The sequence below is a fragment of the Solenopsis invicta genome, chromosome 10 (assembly GCF_016802725.1).
Source record: "Solenopsis invicta isolate M01_SB chromosome 10, UNIL_Sinv_3.0, whole genome shotgun sequence".
Taxonomy (NCBI): domain Eukaryota; kingdom Metazoa; phylum Arthropoda; class Insecta; order Hymenoptera; family Formicidae; genus Solenopsis; species Solenopsis invicta.
Window position 1 is genome coordinate 11859076 of NC_052673.1, and position 19598 is coordinate 11878673.

Sequence of the window (19598 nt, forward strand, 5' to 3'; positions counted from 1 at the left end):
AACGGAAAGTATACTTACAGAAAAGTAAAGACGTATAACACGCGTGTAGATATGTAATATGTGCAGCGCATATCATCGTATCAATAATGGAATGCCTTCGTCACTTGATAATAAAATGTAACTCCGCTAAGTGACGGTACAACTTGAAAACTAGACTAGAAGAATTTTCACGAATAAAAATATCTACGATAACGTATAAGCCAAGTTCCATTGTTAAATCAACTTCAAAGGTTTCGACTTTATAACGTAATAAAAGAATCTTCCAATCGTTAAAAAGTAATTTTCTCTTTTTCAACTCTGTGCGAAATTAGCGTCTTAAAGAGCGAGAACATTTTTTACGCGAGATTCCGTTGCATTTTAAACACTTCTTCACGTCTCGTTGAGCTTTCAAGCTAAATGTATGAACTTTGCATATATTACATACCGCGTAAACAGTAACAATTCCAACGAATTAACTGAAAAGAAAGGAAGAGATGTGTCTGGCTGGTGTGCAGGCAGGCATGCTACGAATTACGTTACCTAGGGTGAGCTTCTCGCCGGAATCGGGCGGCAGGGTGAAGCCCAGTAGGGCCATGCTCGATATCAGTACGCAGGGCACGATCAGGTTGAAAAAGTAGTAGAGGGTCCTCCTGCGTATCTGTATCGTGAACGTGACGTCAACGTACGGCTCCGGGCAGCATTGATACATTATCGTGTTCTTCTTCCCCGGCATACCTGAAAAAAGTGCCAGCACCGATGTACACGCCGACATAATTGTCCGAGGGACTAAATACGACATGGATATTTTCAACGTGGCGAAGTAATCGCTCGCCCTTCAATTGCATTTCTGGATTACATTCACGAACGACCGCGCGCGGCCCCTCGCTTTCTTTTTTCTACTCTCGCTCGCCCATATATATTCTGACCCTATTATTTTCACAAGTCAACGTTCTTCTGCCGAGGATATAATAAAACGTCAGCCTATCCACTTATCGGTATCTCTACCTCTATATTTGTATTATAACTGTCCTTTTTGTCTTCTTTACTTTTTGCTACTATGTTCGCGTGTGTCTTGGAGGAACTAAAATCTCAAGACATAAAGTGAGGTCTATCTATCATCCATCTGTTTTATCGCGATGCTACGTGAACTCGTGAGAGGGTCGTAAACGCCGTTGAGTCATGAAGGTATCTTACGCCGAAAGATTCGTACGAGTGAGTCACGTCGACCTTTACGTAGCAATTTTTCTACGGTTGCCACTCGCGATCTTGCTTCGAACTACCTCGGGATTATGGCACGTCTAGTAAAGAACAAAAAGATATCTCGCGGAGTCGCGAATTTCCGTTGTAACGAGTTAAGCTATTGCTGAACGAATGACGACACATGCGACGATAAAGCAAAACTTGCCGTCCACGCGAACATTAAATACGCTGCACCTGCTGGCGCATTATCTCAACGAAGATGGTGGAAATATACTATTATAAAAGCTAAAGGCCGACCGTTGATCGTAACCGTTCGATACTTTTCGAGAACGGAGAGCTTCTTAATAGCTTCCGATAGGACAGGTTCTCAAATCGATCTCGAGCATCGCGATATCTGGACGCTCACTTGTTGCTGCTTTCCTCGGGTTACTTTTTCTTTGTATTTCGGCACGTGGACCATGCTCGATGCATCCGCCTCGAGATAATTAACGTGCTTCCGCAAACACGGCTTTAGGGGTGACACTTTTAATTACGCGCGCCACATCGAAACGCCAATAGATGTGTCGACCACCAACACACGAAGAGCATCGAATGTATCGTTTTGTCGGTCGGGGTAAATCGAAGGCATCGAGCTGGTCTTCATGCGTTTTATTTTTTGGTATCGTAATTGAGCACACTTTGTCTCTGTCACCTCTTAAGGGGTCTTCCGGTTTTTCACACGCGACAACAAGACTAATTTTATTAATTTTTTTTTATAAAGACTCTGCGACGAATCAATTTCTCAAGTTTTGTACGTTTATTCTATACACATATTTTTTTAATATGTGTAAAATGAAAATTTTTTAATAATGTTAATTTGTTTAAAAGATATAAAACAATGAAGATAGCGCTTTGAAAAAAATTGGTACACGATAGTGTGACTCAGGATGATCTGAAACAAAAAATTTTAATTATTGAAAGTGAGTAAAAAATGGACGTTGGATTTTATGGAAATATTGTAAATTGATAAAATAAAAGTTTAAAGTTAACATTGTGTATTTTCGACAAAAATTCAACTTTTATTACAGCAAAAAAATATTTTAAACATTCGGAAATTTTAAAAGTTTATTTCTTAATTTGACATATTTTAAAAATACATGGCGAATAGAAATTAATCAGTCCAATAGTTTTGAAAAGTTCGTGCACGTAGATTTTACGAAAATACAGTTACAAGAAAAACGTGTTGAAAGTTTTAATATAACTTTTTATAATATATTTTTATATAACTATTTTTTACAAATTGTTGAAGATACATAGAATAAGCATACAAAATTTGAAATCGCTTTGTCGCATAGTTTTTATTTTAAAAAATCATCAAAATAGTCTTATTTTTGCGTATAAAAAAAAGGGAAAACTTATAAATCGAAGGTTAATATTGGTTAGTTTCAAGTTTTTTTTTAATCTTCTTTATCTTGAATTGAGAAAAATTATTTTATTGATTTTCATTAAATTCATTAATTTCATTAACAAAATGCTAATAATACAATAAACAGAAAGTACATATTGTACATTGTATTGATGCAAATTTTTTCATCTTGTGAAACACGATGTTGCTTCTTATATTTTCGTTTCTTTTATGTCACTCTCACAATTTTATTTCAGGAGAATATGTGTCCTTCTTTCCAGGAGTTTCTCTCTCATGCGGATATCTTCAGAATTTTTTCAAGATACTAAAACGAGACCATCATAGATTTCATCTTCCTATGCAGTTTCGCGTGTCGACAGTCTCGAATCCACTTCGAGAAAATCGTTGTACATGAGAATAGCACTTTTCGATACCCAAGCTCGAAGAATGTAGCCTTAAGAGGACACGGACCAATAAGTGAGCGGCAGGAAAAAGAAGGTAGGCGGGTGAGAAATACATAAGAAAGAGAGAGCACTAGGTCGCGAGGGGGGAACCGCCATAAAGTTATACGCCATTGCGGTAGCGCCATGACGCGGGAGGCCCCATAAAATCTTTCGATTTCTATTTAGTCGCGACATCAATCGCGACTCTGCGCGAAACGAGAAGCTTCGGAATACCACGATGCATTCGCGAGCATAACAAAAACCGGGGGGAGTGGGGGAGGGAGAAAGAGAAGAGAGGAGAAGGAGGCAGGAGTTGCGGTTTCTTAAAGGCTTCCATCAGCATTCCTTCACACGCCAATGACGCTGTTTCGTATCACCAGCGAAATTTGCGTTCCAGAATCCGGACGAGAAGCTGGGACGAATCGGGGTGACGACGGAGATTTTCACGATACACTCTCTTCTTTTATGAAAGTCAGTAGTGTGAAAGTCATGTGCGGCGGAAGGTGACTCTACGAAGGATGGGGCGTAACTATACAAACTAAATTAAAAAAGGTTTTTGCAGTATAAAAATATACGAGTGTATATATTTCAAGACAAGAAGGGAGATTTTAATTTTTTAAAATAAATATACTGTCGTAGTCGAGAGTGGGTAAACACATTTGTATGTACGTCGTAAATATTTAATAAACCGGCTACAGAAAGAGACGGCTGTAATTCGAATCGCATATCATCGCTCGACGCGATGCTCAAACGTGAAACGCAAAGCTTAGTCTGGAGCGGAGAACGAGCTTGTCATTTTAGTCGCGAGTATTAGTCTCGTGAATGAAGGATCGCTTTTAGGAAGTAACGATTCGAAGACCCCAGGCTACGTTGTTTTTGAGCGCAACTGAGGGTTGAATATAATATACACGCTGATTGCGCAATGCGAAACGCAAATGAAAGATTATACTTAGCTGTTAAAGATGCGGCCGCTTAATTATTGCTCGAAAATAGAATCGTTGAATTCCATAATAGCTCCTTGCGATATATATTATTGCATTCTATTCGTAATTCCATTTCCATTCTGTACTTTCACAGCGTACATGCTGTACAAACAGATTCGCAAATTGCGACGGATTAACGTATATAAGTGCATTATCATTGTGCATGCGTACCGAGGACCGAAGATGAAGCCTGGACGCGAAACAGCGAGAGAGAGAGAGAGAGAGAGAGAGAGAGAGAGAGAGAATTTAAATTACGTCAAGCTAACTTTTTTCTTCTCTTCCATATCTATTAATCATTTTTTTTCCCTGAAATAATGATAATAATTTTATTGAAGTGTAAGTACAGTTGTATAGAGAAACGAAAATATAAGAAATTATACCTCTAGAGATGAAATAACAGCAATAATGCTGCTTATACGAGCTCAGACTTTTAATACAATTAAAATAATAAAAAAAATTAATATAATTTTGATAATTGATATGTGCGGATATGTGTATGTAATTTAACGGTAAGAGTATAATTTTAGTAGATTAATTATAAGTTTAATTATAGTGGTAAATGTTTTTATTTTCTCAGCCATCGCGAAACAACGCGTTGATTGCATTTTGGTTTAAAATTTCATTTGTTTCGATTAAGTGGTTTTCGACGAGAGACAAAGTGTCGCAAAAAATCGTTAATATTTTATGTGTTTTGACGCATATTAATTTTAAATATTACATGAAAATCAACAAAAATTTTCAAAAATTGATATTTATTGTTTACTATGTACAAATATTTTATACTATCCTACCCAACGTTTTACTTCCGTATTATCATTGTAGAATCCATTCATTAGTGCGCATCGAGTCGATTCGAGATTTTATTCTTGGTCTTTTTTATAGACAAGTTTCCTTACGCACACAAACACACAAATACAGAGTGCCAATACAGAAATAAAGTCTGATTGGCCTGACAAGTCGTAAACTTGCTCAGTGAAACTCACCGATGAGGTACCATTCCCCGTTCATGATGAAATCGGATAAGTCACCACCCTCCTCTGAGTTGAGTACCAGATCGAGCTACCAAGGTCAAAGTTTGATTAAGACGGGCACGTATCTACACGATGGGGACATTCCGTTAGGTAACTCGAAGCCGAACGTGCACATGCAGCTACGAATTCCGCTCGCGTTTACGTCTACGTCTACTACACGTCTACATGATAGTGCATCCGCAAACCGACGTTACGTGATAAGGCGTGCAACCGGAGAATCCGCTCGGCCGTGGGACGGTGCGAAGAAGAGACGGTGATTTCTCTCTCGTGAAGCAGCGCGCCGTGCACGCCTGGAAAAACGCGTTCGTGCGGCCGACAGGCGGAAAACTGGCTCTTTACCATCGCTGAAAATTGCTTTCCACATGGTCAAGAAGTTCTCGTGTCCGATGGAGTGTTCGCGCAACTTGCTCGGCTTCGCCGCGAATGCGCAGTGGTCACATGGCCGCTCTTTGCGTAACATAAAAACGTGTCACGTGTCGTCGCGAATGTTAAACATGGCAACGCAAATTTATCGCCGTTTCTCTGAAACTCGAAGGAAACTAATTTACTGTAGCTTTCGAAAAGCTTAGCCTTTCCTGTATTTTATGGTACAAGATTTTTAGAAGACTTAAAAATTTTTTTTTGCGAGAGTTTGATAAAAGTTTCTCGACAAATTTAAGGTCGGAGATATACGTATATCAATCTGGCAGCTTTTAATATTTCTTCCATTTCGGTATCAATATTTAAAAATTTAAAAATTTTCAGAATAAAAATATTAAAAAATACCTTGATTCGTGTAGATTTTTCGCTCAATTACTCTGTACACACGCGGATTTATTTTAATTCAAATCCGATAAGAGTTGACCGAAAGATTTCACAGTCCGCTACTTTTCCATGCGGATATTGCGTTGCAATCCATGTTAAGGCAATTAAATGGAATCTTGAACACAAGATTCCTGTCTCTGCTCTTATCTGCACGGAGGACAGGAAATAAAATGGCGATGGCGGAGAGATACCTTGGAAAGATTTTTCAGTTTCTTTCGACTCCGGTGTCGCTCGCCAGGTATCTGTTGCGCTTTGATCTAGAGCCAAATAAGATATGGTTTGGCTGGTTCCCGTGAGCCGTCGGTAGCTCCAAAAGAAATCCTTCTGGATAGAATTACTTTGGGCGGTTCGATATTTAATCATTTACAGAAACGCGTTATATCGCGGGGGATCAAGAGAGATGGAGAGAGATGCGAATCATGTAAACCGAATTGGAATAATTTTGCGCGAATTCATAACTATTTCCGTATAAAAGTCTCGCAAAACGCCTTTTCATTTCAAGCTCTCTCGCGATACCGGCAAACGTTATTTCTTGGTTGGGGGGAGGGGGAGAAAAGAATGTTATTATTGGTAAAGACGTTATTTTCCAATATTCTTGGGCACAATGGCGGTGAAACGAATTCGATAATACTTCAATAGTCCCTCGATGCACTTCGTGCATCTTCGAGAGGAATGGTACATCTTCTTTTTCTGCTTATATGCAAAAATCTGTGTCGCGCGCTTGTATTGAGAAAATTGTAAAAGGGTTCCCGACGTAGCAATCACATTTCGCAGTTCGACTGCCGCGTTTACTTTCTCGTTTCCGAGGAGATTTCACATCCGGTCGGTCGTCGATTTGCCCAATAAAATCCAGTCTGATCGTCCTCTCATCGTCCTTTCTCGTTCAAGTTAATCCTTTCTTCGATCATCTATCTAGGTAATAACGAGCAAGCGCCGCACGTTGCTCGTTATTCGGCAGGTGCTTGTCTCGTGAAATTCGTAACGTAAAATTACGACGGATACGCCGGGCTCGTAAAGTTAGCCCCTCATAATTCATCGCGACACGTATATTTTGCTTCATGGCTTAGTTCGACCCTTATTCACGGAGGCGGCTACACGTGGTCTACTGCGCCAACGCGGATGCATCGGGAATGGACGTCTCGAGATGCAAATGCACTGGCTGCGGCGCGGCGTCGCGGCCTCTTAACTAATTAAATTCAATCTTCATATATAACGCCTCTTATCCGACAGGCTTAATCAAGCCGATGACGTTAAGAAGCGTCGGCCCCACCGGGTCCGACGCTTCTTGTACGTGCAATCGAGCGTCTCGTCTAATAATCATAACCTCATAACCGGATAATTACATTCGGGAACGAGCCACTTTTCGCTTATCGACCGCAGATCCAACCTGTAAAATCTGGAAATGTAACCGATACAATTGTGAGCAGTTCAATATCCCGCGTATGGGAGATAAATGTATTTTACGTTCACGACGCCATGTATTCCACCGATTGAATAAACGTGCGCTGATTATCCCCATACAGGTGCATAATATTGAGATATTACCCATTACTCGTCCAAATTATATCGGTTTCAATTCTGTAAATGGATGCATGCATGCAAACATTAATCTGTAATCAATTAGAAATGACGTTAGTTTGACATCACCTCGATGGCTTTCGATCGCAACGTAAACGATAATTAAATTAACGCTCCGGTAGCCTCGGAGGTGTACAGATTGCCGACTCGATCTCTAACCGAGAGAACATTCGCAGAATTTTCCGTAATATCGATATTATAAAGTCGCGCTGACGGTCGTCAGCTTGGAGAGCTTGCAACGGGCAAGAGATTTATATTCGCGCGCTATTCTGAAACTGTGAGTTTACAAAATGAGACAACGCGAAAGGGATAGTGAACTCGATGTAGAGGAAGGAACGTCACGGTCGAAGCACAATCGCGCTCGTGTTTCGGACGTACAATCGAAACTATACGTTTAAAGCCGATTCAAACGATGAGCGCAATCGACCATGCTCCTTATTAACGAGTTTACACGAATTCACATTCAGGCGTTTACACATGTGTACACGTACGCGTATGTTTTCTCTGTGATCAGGGATCGGAACTGGCGAGCTCTGTAACTCTTGGGCGAGTTCGATTTTCGACGTTACGGAATACGAAGAGACCGCGCGACTTACTCGCGCGATCGATCGATCGCGGGATAGCACTTTCTCGCGCACGGTGTGCGCACAGGACGCCGAAAATCCGAGCTCGCCAAAATTAATCCGGTTTCAATCCCCGTTTTGTAGTTTACTGATGCGCGAACACGTGATACACGGACACGTGATACACGGGAGGACAGGGGAGGATTCTGCGTGTGAGCGGTGGACACATCAACCTACGCGTTGTCAAGAAAGCATGCAAGCTATCGCCGCGCCACGACACGAAACGGCCATTAATTTCTGTACAAATATATATACACACACATGACATGCGACACAAACGCTGTACAGACAAATCAATCAATAACGGTTGATGTTGATTCGTTGAGTGACGGAGGGCGAAATGGAATCGAACAAAGTTCAGGTGTACGACATACAGACGACATAAGTCTTCAAGTTTGGCACAAATACAGTTATACAATTTATATAGGGTGGGAGAGCAGTCGATATGAGTTGTGGGGGAACCGGGGGCGAGGGGGGGGGAGAGACAACGTTTATATGCGGCAGAGTAATTGGTGGAAATGCGCTCGGACTGCATTTCGATTTGAGGGGAGCAGTGCAACCTGCAGCGACGGCGATGAAGCGGCGCGTAATTGGGAGGTCGAAAACGGACTACGCGTTTCGCCACCTATCCCCACTGGATCCACGGTGCTCGTAAATTTCATCGCGAAATGCGTGAGTGCGTGCGAAAACCTGTAGCCGGTGTGCTCGCGTTACGCGCCGGCCGCGCCGTTGTTGTCCACAATCTCGGACAACAAACTGTTCGGCTCGATTGCATCGCGGTTGTTTAATAGCTGCATTTTAATTGATTCCCGTTTGGCCTTTAACGAGCCCTACAAATGCGTTTCAAAGTCTACCGAAAACCCCGGAAAAATCACCGTTACACCATCGTTACGAGAAGATATTCGCGCGCGCGCGCGACGACGGGGCTAAAAAAAGGGGAGAAGAAAAAGGATTTTCCTCGTTGCAATTGAATAGTTCCGGTCGATAAAGTTCGATTCCTCAACGAGGCCGCGATTTAACGAGCGAGACTTCCGAATGTTTTCCAACATTTCGAATTCAGCGAAGGGGAGACCGAAGTGAACTCGCACGAGAACGCGCAAACGAGCGCTCGGTATTGATCACCGAGAATCTCGGCCGATCGTTCCGCTCGTAAATACCGAATTCACGATATCGTATTCCGCGGACGCGCGCATATATGCACGCGCACGTGCGTACGCAGTTTGTGCTTTCCGCGGTCGGACGGGAGAGAGTCGTTGCGTGATATTGAACGAGGTAAGGGCCAACCAACGGCCCGTCGCCGAGTCCTCGTGTAGGACGCGCGTGATCGATACGCGGCATTGCTGAAATATGTAGCGCAAAAGCCTCTTTTCTCAATTTTATGACGGCAACAATTTTTGGCCGCGTGAAATCGGAGAACAAAGATGAAACGCGTCATTTCTCGACGTAAAATTTGTAAATCGCGACGTCCACCGTCACTTTGCGTCGATACGTTATCGCGATAGTTTTTTTTTTTTTTTTGGAGCGCGACGCGAGAGTTGATATCCATGAAATATTTCGTTCGCGTAAAATAGCGCGCGACGCATCATAAAGATACAATGTTATACGCGCGTATGTTCGGCTGACTGGGGCAAATTTTTTTTTTTTTACGCAAAGTCGAGTTAAAATTAAAGAGAAAAAGAGAGAGAAAGAGGAAAGGAAAAGAAATTTCACATCGCTGCCGCCACATGCTGCACTGCGCGAGAGAAGGGCGGCGGTAATGGCACCGCCCGACATCGCGATGTATTTTTATGGGTGTGGGGAGTTGGGGGGGATTTACGATTCTTTACGATCTACAACTCTCGTCCGACACGCAAATGTGAGGGGAAGGGAAGAGATCGCCCGCCTCGGCACGTCTTTCGTTGTCTCGGCTCTTCAACGAGTCCGCCCTCGCTTCGGGATCGCGAGGGCGCGCCTTATCGCGTCGGCCCTGCGCTCGCGTGGCAATCGATTTGCGAATAACGAGCGCGTGACCCTCTGTGATTTCGCGATTCTGTGTCGACGAATCGATCGTCGGCACGAGACGCCGCGTCGAGATGCCTCTCGAGCAGCCGAGGCAGCGCGGGCGAGCCGCGTGCGGGCGATCTCCTCGAGCAACTGGGATGCCCAACTTCTCGTCGAGTAACACTTAAGGGCTAATAAAAAGAACGCAGCTTAATGTATTCATCGAGAGAGGTCGGCGCATCTCTATCTCTTTTCTTTTTTTTTTCTTCTCTCGTTTCGGCACGTGGTCTTACATGAGTGCCCCAGCTCGCACGCACCGCACGTTTCACGTAGCAGATTTTATTACAGCTTTGATCTGTAATTCGTGATCGAGTGCGCCGAGGGGCACGCAAGTAAGAGCGCATCCGAACAAACGCGTTCGCCTCGCGCCTATGAGTCGCGTACGATTCTCGTCTTCCTTAAATCAAGGGCCTGCCTTTTGCCGGCAAGCGCCGTCATTAACCTTACGAAATTTTGTCGTTATCGTTGTCTCGTGGTGTTAATTATGTACCTCCCCATTGTCGCTGCAAGTGGAACTTGTAACGCGTAAAATTTAGTGTAATGTAAGTTTACTTTCTTATTTCAATCGCTGTTATAATTATCTCATTGTCTTCGGCTCATGATTACATCTCGTTATATGATATATTTGCACTGTGTGCGGTGCGCGCACTGATAATTTTCGCTTGATGTGCTCGTCGCACGTGTGTCCGATAACAAAACTGAATCCGTGGAAAGTTATCGTTTAACGCAGGTTAAAAATACACGAAAATATATTGATTCTCGGCGTCACTCTCCGCGCCAATGATAGACAAATCGAAACTGTTCGTGGCACCGATCAATAGCAGCTGCTCAAAATAAATGTCCGCAGCTCCGTATCCCGTTGATTTACTAACCCCGGGATTTCAATTCGAGGCGATCGAGAGAAACGTATTTCGCTGCAGTCAAATGGGCCGATTGCGGTCGTCCGTCTTGTCTCGACGAGGAATAAATTCCGATGTGCGAGGGCGGGATCTCGCGCGGCACCAGCGTTGAATCGGCCGCTCGAGGATGCGATACTGACGGATCGACGACCGTAAGGATACGCGCGACACAGGAGCGAAAGGGAGCTCGCGAGACGCGGGCGCGCGAGGGGAGGAAGGAATCGAGCAGCTGCTTCAGGGAGAAGTGTCGTTGCACACCGCGGCGCGGCAGGAGCACACGTGCAACAGGTGAAAGGCAGGTATCGAGCACCTCGTTTATTTCCCGACGTCTAGTCTCGCCCGGGCGAGAAAAATTTTATTGTCGCCCTATCCCGCAAAACTGCGCGTCGCGCGCGCCACGACTCGATTAGAAGTTACAAAAAATTGGCACCACTCCCGCCGACTGATTCGCGGAATGAAATTTTTCGGCTTCGCGTGCTCGTGATTTTTTTGATCGGTCACGTTTCGCTTCGTCGATCGAATACCTTTCCCGGGCTCCGCGCGTTTCATTATGCGAACGAGAGGATTATCGTTATTATCAGCAGGCGGAGAGAACACGCCGGTCACGTGGTAAACTTTTGCGATTCCTATCGGAATACTGCTCAATTAAGAATAATTTCACTGCGGCGCATATAGGGATGAGGAGGGCACTTGGAATCTCTCGCTTTAAGCGAGATTTCGCGACGATTTTCCTTCCCGCGGCGAATAGCTTTGAGTGCACTTGCGCATTTGCATTCCCTCCACCTTGTTCTTTGAATAGGGTCGCATCTGAAATTTTCTTTACCCTTTGAATTTTCGAGAACGAGCTGGCGTGACGACGAGCGGCTAAATTGCCGTGGAAGGATCGTTTGTTGAAGCGTATTTCACGCGGAGTGAATGTGGGTGATACGAAAGGGAACGGCGCGGCGAATGAAAATCTGCGAGATTGTTCGCAGTCTATCATTCGCGAATGCAAGTGGCATGAGAAACGTGTGCCTTGTGTCGCTTGGCAACAAGAAACCGTCATGTGGCACAACCGCCGTTCGTACGTGTACGTGTACCATAAACCGCAAGCCGCCGATCAGCATATACGCGCGAATATTTATCGACGTGTTATGCGCTTAACGAAGATTAGACACGCGCGAGTTTGTAATTTGCGAGGCGCGTGTAAATCCGATTGGCTCTAGTTATTAAACGTAGCCGTTGCTCTTCCACTTTCCTTATCGTCGTGCGATATCCGAGGCTCGAGGCCCGTTGGCGAAAAGTTATGATTTTAATTTTACGATTTTAACGTTAATTGCACCCACGATCGACTTGTACGCGGATTCAATTTATCGGTCTCTTCGCATAATTAATGGACGTTCAATCTGCATGTTGTTTACGCGCGATCCGTATTAATGCAAAATTATTGCGGCAACTACGAGGCCGCTCTTCCGATACCGTACATAATGTATACTATGAAAACGATATGGCGCCGCCGCGAATACTTGTTTATTCAGTTCAGCACTCTTTCGCGCCAGCTCACCTAACCTTACCGACGTAATCAACATGTAATTACCATGTTTTATGTTGCAAAAAAATAACGGCGAACAAAATTGAATATCTCTAGGCAATTTGTTTCATATTTCCACTTGCAAGACTCCGGAAATGTGTGTTTTGGTAAGGGTAAACGCTTGTATTAGAATAAATTAACTCGACGTGTCGAAGAGATCGATCCTTTCGAGGGACCGTCTCGAATCAAGATAACGATAACGACAAGAATCTCTCTTGGTAAGATGAGGACACGCTGATATGCGCGAAGCGAACGCGAACTTAGCCTAAGCTTTGTTCAGCGAGTACTCATCCTTTGAATTCTCCGTTACAATTTTTTTTTTGTTTTTTCGTTACAGCATTCTTTCATCTTTCCGATCAATCGATTCGATCCGTATCCCTCCATGAGTTGTATTATTTAACGATAGTGTTGTTACAGTAAGTGTTATGCGTGTTGTCTCCATGTGAACCGAAGGCGAAGATGAACGCCAAATTTTTTTATTTTTTATTTTTTAGATTAACATTTTTCGTGCGCAAAATTTTTCTTTCAATAAATTCGCTACTTCGGTTATACATACGTTAATAACAAATTCTTTCTCCTGCAGTAAGTTCGCTATCAAGCGTCCTATAAACTAGATTCGAAATAGATTCACGATATATTTTTTCTTTTTTACTAAGTTCGTGGGACTGTGGAAAGTATTACCAGCAGATCATAATTTCTGTTGACTATCTATCGAGTTGAAGTTTGGTCGGCTATCGGTAGACTCTATCGGATGTGTTATTCATAGGTGTGAACTTTGATCCAATATTCAATTAATCCTACCGCATTCCCTTTCCCTCCGTAATTCTCTTTGGTTGTGTGTTCCATATGCGATCGTATGTATATACGCGACATATCTTGATCCGCACAGTCGGTAGTTCATTGATTTGTATTCTAAACGACCTACCTGCCGTGAAACAGACTCAGAATAAACTCGGTTTATGATTAGCGCCGCGCTACGATTAAGTTTTGCGATGAATGACGATGAATGCGGGGTTTAACGTTAGTTCACAATTCCCTGTTCCATCTTTCATATCGTCGCGGAAATTTATGACTAGCTTATCAACGGTGTCTTATAACAGCTGTAAACTACGAGTTATTACGTGGAATTATACTGAAAGGTAGCACAGCATGCAAGTTACTTTTGCTAATAATCCCTCAAAGAATCGGACGTCGTTAGTACAAATTTGAGAAACTTTTTGATAGAAGTGTCCAATTTAGTGCTGGTAACACCTGTCACGTAACCTGTAATGGAGAAATCCTGGAAATTATTTATAGGATCACATTGATGGCTACGTACTACTATTGCATTCGGCTACATTTGATCCAACGTTTATCGCACAGTCGAAAGAAAATTTTCGGCAACACGTGTAATGCTACGGCGAATTGCCGTTAGAGTAAAAGGCCAACGGATCGAAGAGTCTCAGGGGTGGTTGGCACGAGGATCGATCGAGAATTAGCTCTCGTGGGTGTCGGATCGAACCTTGCGTGCGACCAGGACGGAGAATCTCAAGAATGGGGACTCGCCTGTCGCTGGCACGGAGACGTCACTCAGCTATCGACTCCACGGAAGATGGAAAGTTCAGTCTGGATTCACTAGTGGATTGGTAGATTGTAAATAATTGGATACTTGGGCGGTAGCCAAAACGCGCATGTTAGAGTCGGTGGATCGCCGAGGAAGAATTGTTCGAGAAAAATGAGAAATAAAAAGTCGGAGGACTCAAGAATAGTTGGATCATAGAGAGAGAGAAAGAGAGAAAGAGAAAAAGAGAGAGGAAGAAAAGGAGACAGGGAAAAGAAAGAGGAGAGAGGAAGAAAAGAGAGAAAGAGAGAGAGAGAGAGAGAGTGATGGGGAGGGAGAAGTCCTCGCAAATTGTTCATAAACGAAATGGCTGGAAGCGTTGGCGATGACGAAGCGACCGGAAAATTGCACAGAACGGGAGCGTCGTCGTCAGTTATCCCGCCGAATGAAGGCGAACGAAGCGTTCTCTCTTTCTTTCACTCACTCACTCACTCACTCACTCGTACACACACACACACACACACACACACACACACACACACACACACACACACACACACACACACACACACACACACACACACACTCTCTCTCTCTCTCTCTCTCTCTCTCTCTCTCTCTCTCTCTCGCCTCGGATAAATCGACTCGAGAGGAAAGTGATCCTTGGCTGCTGCTGTTACTGCTTGCTGGCGCGATTACGTAAAGTGGTGCGTAGTCGCGGATTACGCGCGAGCACTTCCGTAATCCGCCATCGACACGAGTAAGAGGGGCATTAATTTCTCCTCCTTTGATCGTTTTTCCCGATCGACGTAATACCTCGATCGGTATCGTGCAATCTTCGCGTTATAGATTTTGGTAATTGGCATCATTTCATCTAATTTGTAATATCGCGAAATTAAACGAGTTTGTTAAAATACTCTTTTAGTTACGTACTCGTACTTCTCGTAATTAGATGTAAGAATTATATCAAGCGATTTATCGTGTTACCAATTATTCGACATATTGAGCGTTGAATCAATTAACGTTTTCTTTAACTGTCTTAAAGCGTACGTAGAAGACATTTCACTGTCGAATCAGTGATACAGGTCGATATATGATCGGACATTGATCTCTAGCCTCGCATCAAAACAGACATAAGAAGCAATACTTCTACGTGAAAAATTAGCATGTAACAATTTAATTGGATATCTCGATATACGTAATATTTACGAAAGTAAGTAAAATGTTTTCTCTTTAATGGTTCAACGCTTGAAAAAAATCTAAATCAAATACTCGAAAGAGCTCTATTATCTCTCGATATACTCGCAACATTCCTCAATAACTCTCGTCAACAAGCTACTGAATACTCGAGTACTATCCAGCTTCGACTCGAACTAATTCCGAAGCAGCGGAATACACAACGCGAAGTGCACAACAGGCTCACCTTCCTCTAGCTACGAGTTATCGTCGTGACAAGATATGCACGTCATGCGCAGCAAAGAGATCACCGTTACATGCACGAGAAATTGTCGAAGCGGTAGAAGGTGTGGGAAGTAGATAATTAGAGAGGTATTGAATAGATGTGAAGCGATTGCATACAAGCATGCGTCTTTAATTGTCGTGAAAATAAATTTAAAGAAAATAAAACGATGGAAAGGGGGAAACTCAAGTCGGAAAATCGGGAAGTCGAGAAGGAGTTCCAGAAAGAGAGTTCGAGAGGACGATTATTCGAAGAAGGAAGTCGAAGGCGACGGGTAATTTGGTGCGGAGTCGATAGTAGAACGGCGTGGACATGTGCTTCCATGCAAAATTATTCCCAGCTCAGACATAATCACGTGGTCCCTGCTTTGACTGGTCGATGTATATGTGTGTGAAACATGTATAAGTATAGTTTGAGTCAGTTGTGTATTCGCGGTCGTCCTAACACCTCTCTATGTCTGCAGTATCTCTTTCTTATTCACGTGGGGATACGCGGAGGGTAATCTGTGTATATGCATATATATAAATCCCGATATTACATCACGTTGTCTTTTCCATCGTTTTTCCCTATTTCCATCTCCTTTTTGTCGTTTCACTCCTTCCACATTTTTTCCCCCTTCCAATTGTTTCACTTCTCTACATTCTCCTCGTTGTATATATATCTCTATGTATGTATATATGTATATATAGCGAAAGCTCTCGTCTGATATTCGAAGAAAAAGCCCGTGAAAGCAAAGTAACACCGGCAAGCGACATCAGCCCATCATAGCGCCTTCCTCTACGTAGGAAGGTTAAATGTATATGACGACACCATTATATAAGGTTCAACATAGCTATAGTCAATTAGTGTGCTCAGATTGCGCTCGTGACGTGGTTGCAAAATCTTAGTTATTTTGATAGTGTTCATCAAACAAGTCGCCCCAGCACTCCAAAGGAAGTTTCCTAATTAACTCGATGCAGCGCGCAATTACAACAGATCGTTCGAATAAAAGGGAAAAAAACAAAAATATATTAAATTAGTCTGTCGATGAGAAGTCGATTTAACACTGTGCGGCCTAGTTGGGAAATGCAGACAGGTATCGCGCGAAAAATCAAAATTTTATTGTCACGAATAAAACCCGAGCGAACGAATTTCCGTCGGAAACAGTAAATGTTTATACTCGCCTCGTAAAATCGTTGCCGTCTCTGCGGCAGAGAGACCACGCCCGTCCATTATCTGCGCGTCGAGTTGTTACTGCGAGTTGAATAAATAAATTTGTTTATCGGAACAAAACTAAATTTTTATGCGCGGACGTAGAGTCGACAACGCGGCTCCTCGTTTATATTTGATCCGTTTTTGCGAGTACGATCGGACGGCCTCTGCCGCTATGTCGCTGGATAGAAAGATATCTAAATCCGATTTAATAAAATAATAGGTCCGCGCGAATAGCGGAGCAATGAGCAACGCGTGTACGCGAGTGTAAAACGATTACGGATGATTACGATGGCGATGCTATTACACAACGTGGTAAAGTCGCTGTGAAACTAAAATGAGCGTGAAGTTAAAATGGACTGAGCTTAATGGCGAATGTAATTTAAAAGAAGACCCCGGTCTATACATATATATACAGTATCTGCGGGCAATTTTAACGAATTTTAACGATTTAAAAGTGTTTTGGGCGTAAAGCGGCGGCGTTGTCTCTGGAAAAGTGTGCTTTCGTACGAAACAGTTTGAAAGATTTAAAGAGAGGGAACCGCATAATAATACTTCAGTGATCGATTTCGGCGGCGGACAGATGCGCGCCGTCATCTCGCGCGCGCGACGACGACGTCCTCGTTATTAAAGGCAACCATCGATCGGAAAATCGTTCCCGTCCTATGAACGTTTTATGAGAGCCGCTAATAATACCCCGGTCCGGCCGGTACGATCAACGGTGATTCGAAAGACATTGATCCCTCATTAAGATTCCATTATTATCGAGCTTGCCTTTCGGTCGGTGACAAAGTTCGATGAACTAATACGCAAGCGCTTTATGGTCAATTTATTATATGCGATATTACAACGATGAAATACCGGAGAGAAAGAAGTACAAAAGTGAACGGATTATTTATTATTTAAGCGCGAAATTTATCGGAGAAGTGAACTCCCGCACGTGCAAATCGTGTTAAGTTCGATCGTTCCTTAAAAAAAATTTGCACGCGACATAATTGCCGTTCATAAAAATGCAACGCTCGAAATCTCTAAGTGTATTCAAAGATATTTCATTTACCGTAACCGAAAGTTGTGCAATTTACCAACAAAATCGATTTGTTAATAACAACTCTTGAGACGTATCTGATCGGCTTTATTTTGTCAAATCTGAGATATGTAATGTATGTGTACGTACCACGATAAATTCTGTCTGTGCTATGATTAAGAGGTTACAGATGTTACGCGGAGTGTTGCGCGAAATGACACGAGGGACCTCACACGAATTTAGACAAATAATGACCAAATTTATTGCCCTCGGTCAGGAAATCGATGAGACCGCGACTGCGTTGCGGAAGTACGGTGATTATTTATTGCCCGTGAGATAGCCCCCCAGTCTGAAAAGCAATGGCAGTTTTTTAGTCTTATCGATGTCGGCCGTATTAAAGCGAAGAGAACAAAGAAGAATGACGGAGTGTTTATAAATTTATCGGCAGTGACAGCGAGGAAATAGTTCGACGCGCAATTTATAAGAATGCTAAAGCATGCACCTTATTTATCATCAAAGCGTGCGACAAAGCCGCCACGTGCGCTTAATGATTTTGATATTATTAAAATCGATAACGCCGATGAATCGAGAAATTGTCACAAAATACAACATAAGCACAAAAGAGCGTAAAAATTATGTGTTAATTTTCAAAACTTTAAATTGTCATTTGCTTTTTGAGATAATGCATTTATACGGTTGAATAAATAAAAATATCCAAATAAATAAAAAATGTGCGCGTACGTATGGTGATTGATTCGGTTTCGATTTAGCCGATTTTGCTTCGACAAAAAAAATCTTTTTTTCTTTTTTTTTGAATGATAGCATTAACAATGTATTTTATCATTTCGATTCGTTAAAATTTTATGCATGCGTGCGTGCGTGCTTGCGCGCGCGCGGCGCTTTGCGTGTGCATTTGGGGTTTATGCGTGTGACACTTGTTGTTCTCATTCTGGCGCGTTTTGTCGCCGCGATAAGTGCGTTATTCGTCCGTTAGTGAACATTCACTGAGCTTTACGATGCGGTGTAGTGTTTTACGGTGCATCAGCAGCAAACGGAAAATCACGATTTGTCATTTTCAGTTTGCTTTATGGCCTAGCATACCAATCGCCGCATGACTCGCCAGCATCATGATAAATCATAAAGCACGATTTTTCCTCGCTCGCAAATCGTAAAATACGCCGCAATAAAGATACCGAACGGGCCACGTTAAACTTTTGTGTACTCAAGTGTCCTTTCGCATGTCAGGAGACATAAATTTCTTATATGTGGCACATCCTGTCGTGAGAGGATATTAATATAATGCATGTCATTTTTTCCACTATCACATCATTAAGCGATTATTAAAATAAAAATGTCAAAAGTTAATTATGCATTGCGCTTGAATCAATATTTCTGGAAGGTGTAAGATATCTTCTGAATCAAGATATTGTAACTTCATGCATTATTGAGTGAGCAGCGTTAAAGTAGCATTTATTTCAAGAAAAAGTTATTAAAATGTTGTGAAATTGAATGCATTAGCTTGCAAGCTAGATGCTAATGGAACTTCTTTAAAAGTCAGGCAGACGCGGGATAAAATACCAAATTACGTTAATTCTCATTAATTCCGTGCGTCAGGGAGTGATTTCGAGCGACAGAATGAACTAGCGTGCCTCTCTCTACGCTCTCCGATCGTGAGTAGTTCTTTGCGCGTGGGTCTCTCGAGGGACCGAAAACTGTCACGGACCTGGCGAAGTGTCGAGGCCGGGTCGTAAGTAAAATGAATTTAACATTTGGCGTTTATATGCGGCCTGCAAACTGCGCGCCGTGGGAACGAGCTCGACAAACTCGACGTCGCGAGTTAGGCGCGCGAC

At 42.9% G+C, this 19598-nt stretch overlaps 1 protein-coding gene across 6 annotated transcripts in view; it reads right to left on the bottom strand.

The window, feature by feature from the left end:
* Positions 1-19598, bottom strand: part of LOC105193175 (neuronal acetylcholine receptor subunit alpha-7) — a 261990-nt gene that overhangs the window by 100173 nt on the left and 142219 nt on the right. For all 6 annotated transcript variants that reach the window (XM_026133352.2, XM_039454327.1, XM_026133353.2 and 3 more), the window contains 2 exons: positions 4973-5048; positions 520-714 (listed from right to left, as the gene is read on the bottom strand). In XM_026133352.2, coding sequence (XP_025989137.1) covers positions 520-714; positions 4973-5048 — 271 coding nt within the window. The remainder of the gene's footprint in view (positions 1-519; positions 715-4972; positions 5049-19598) is intronic.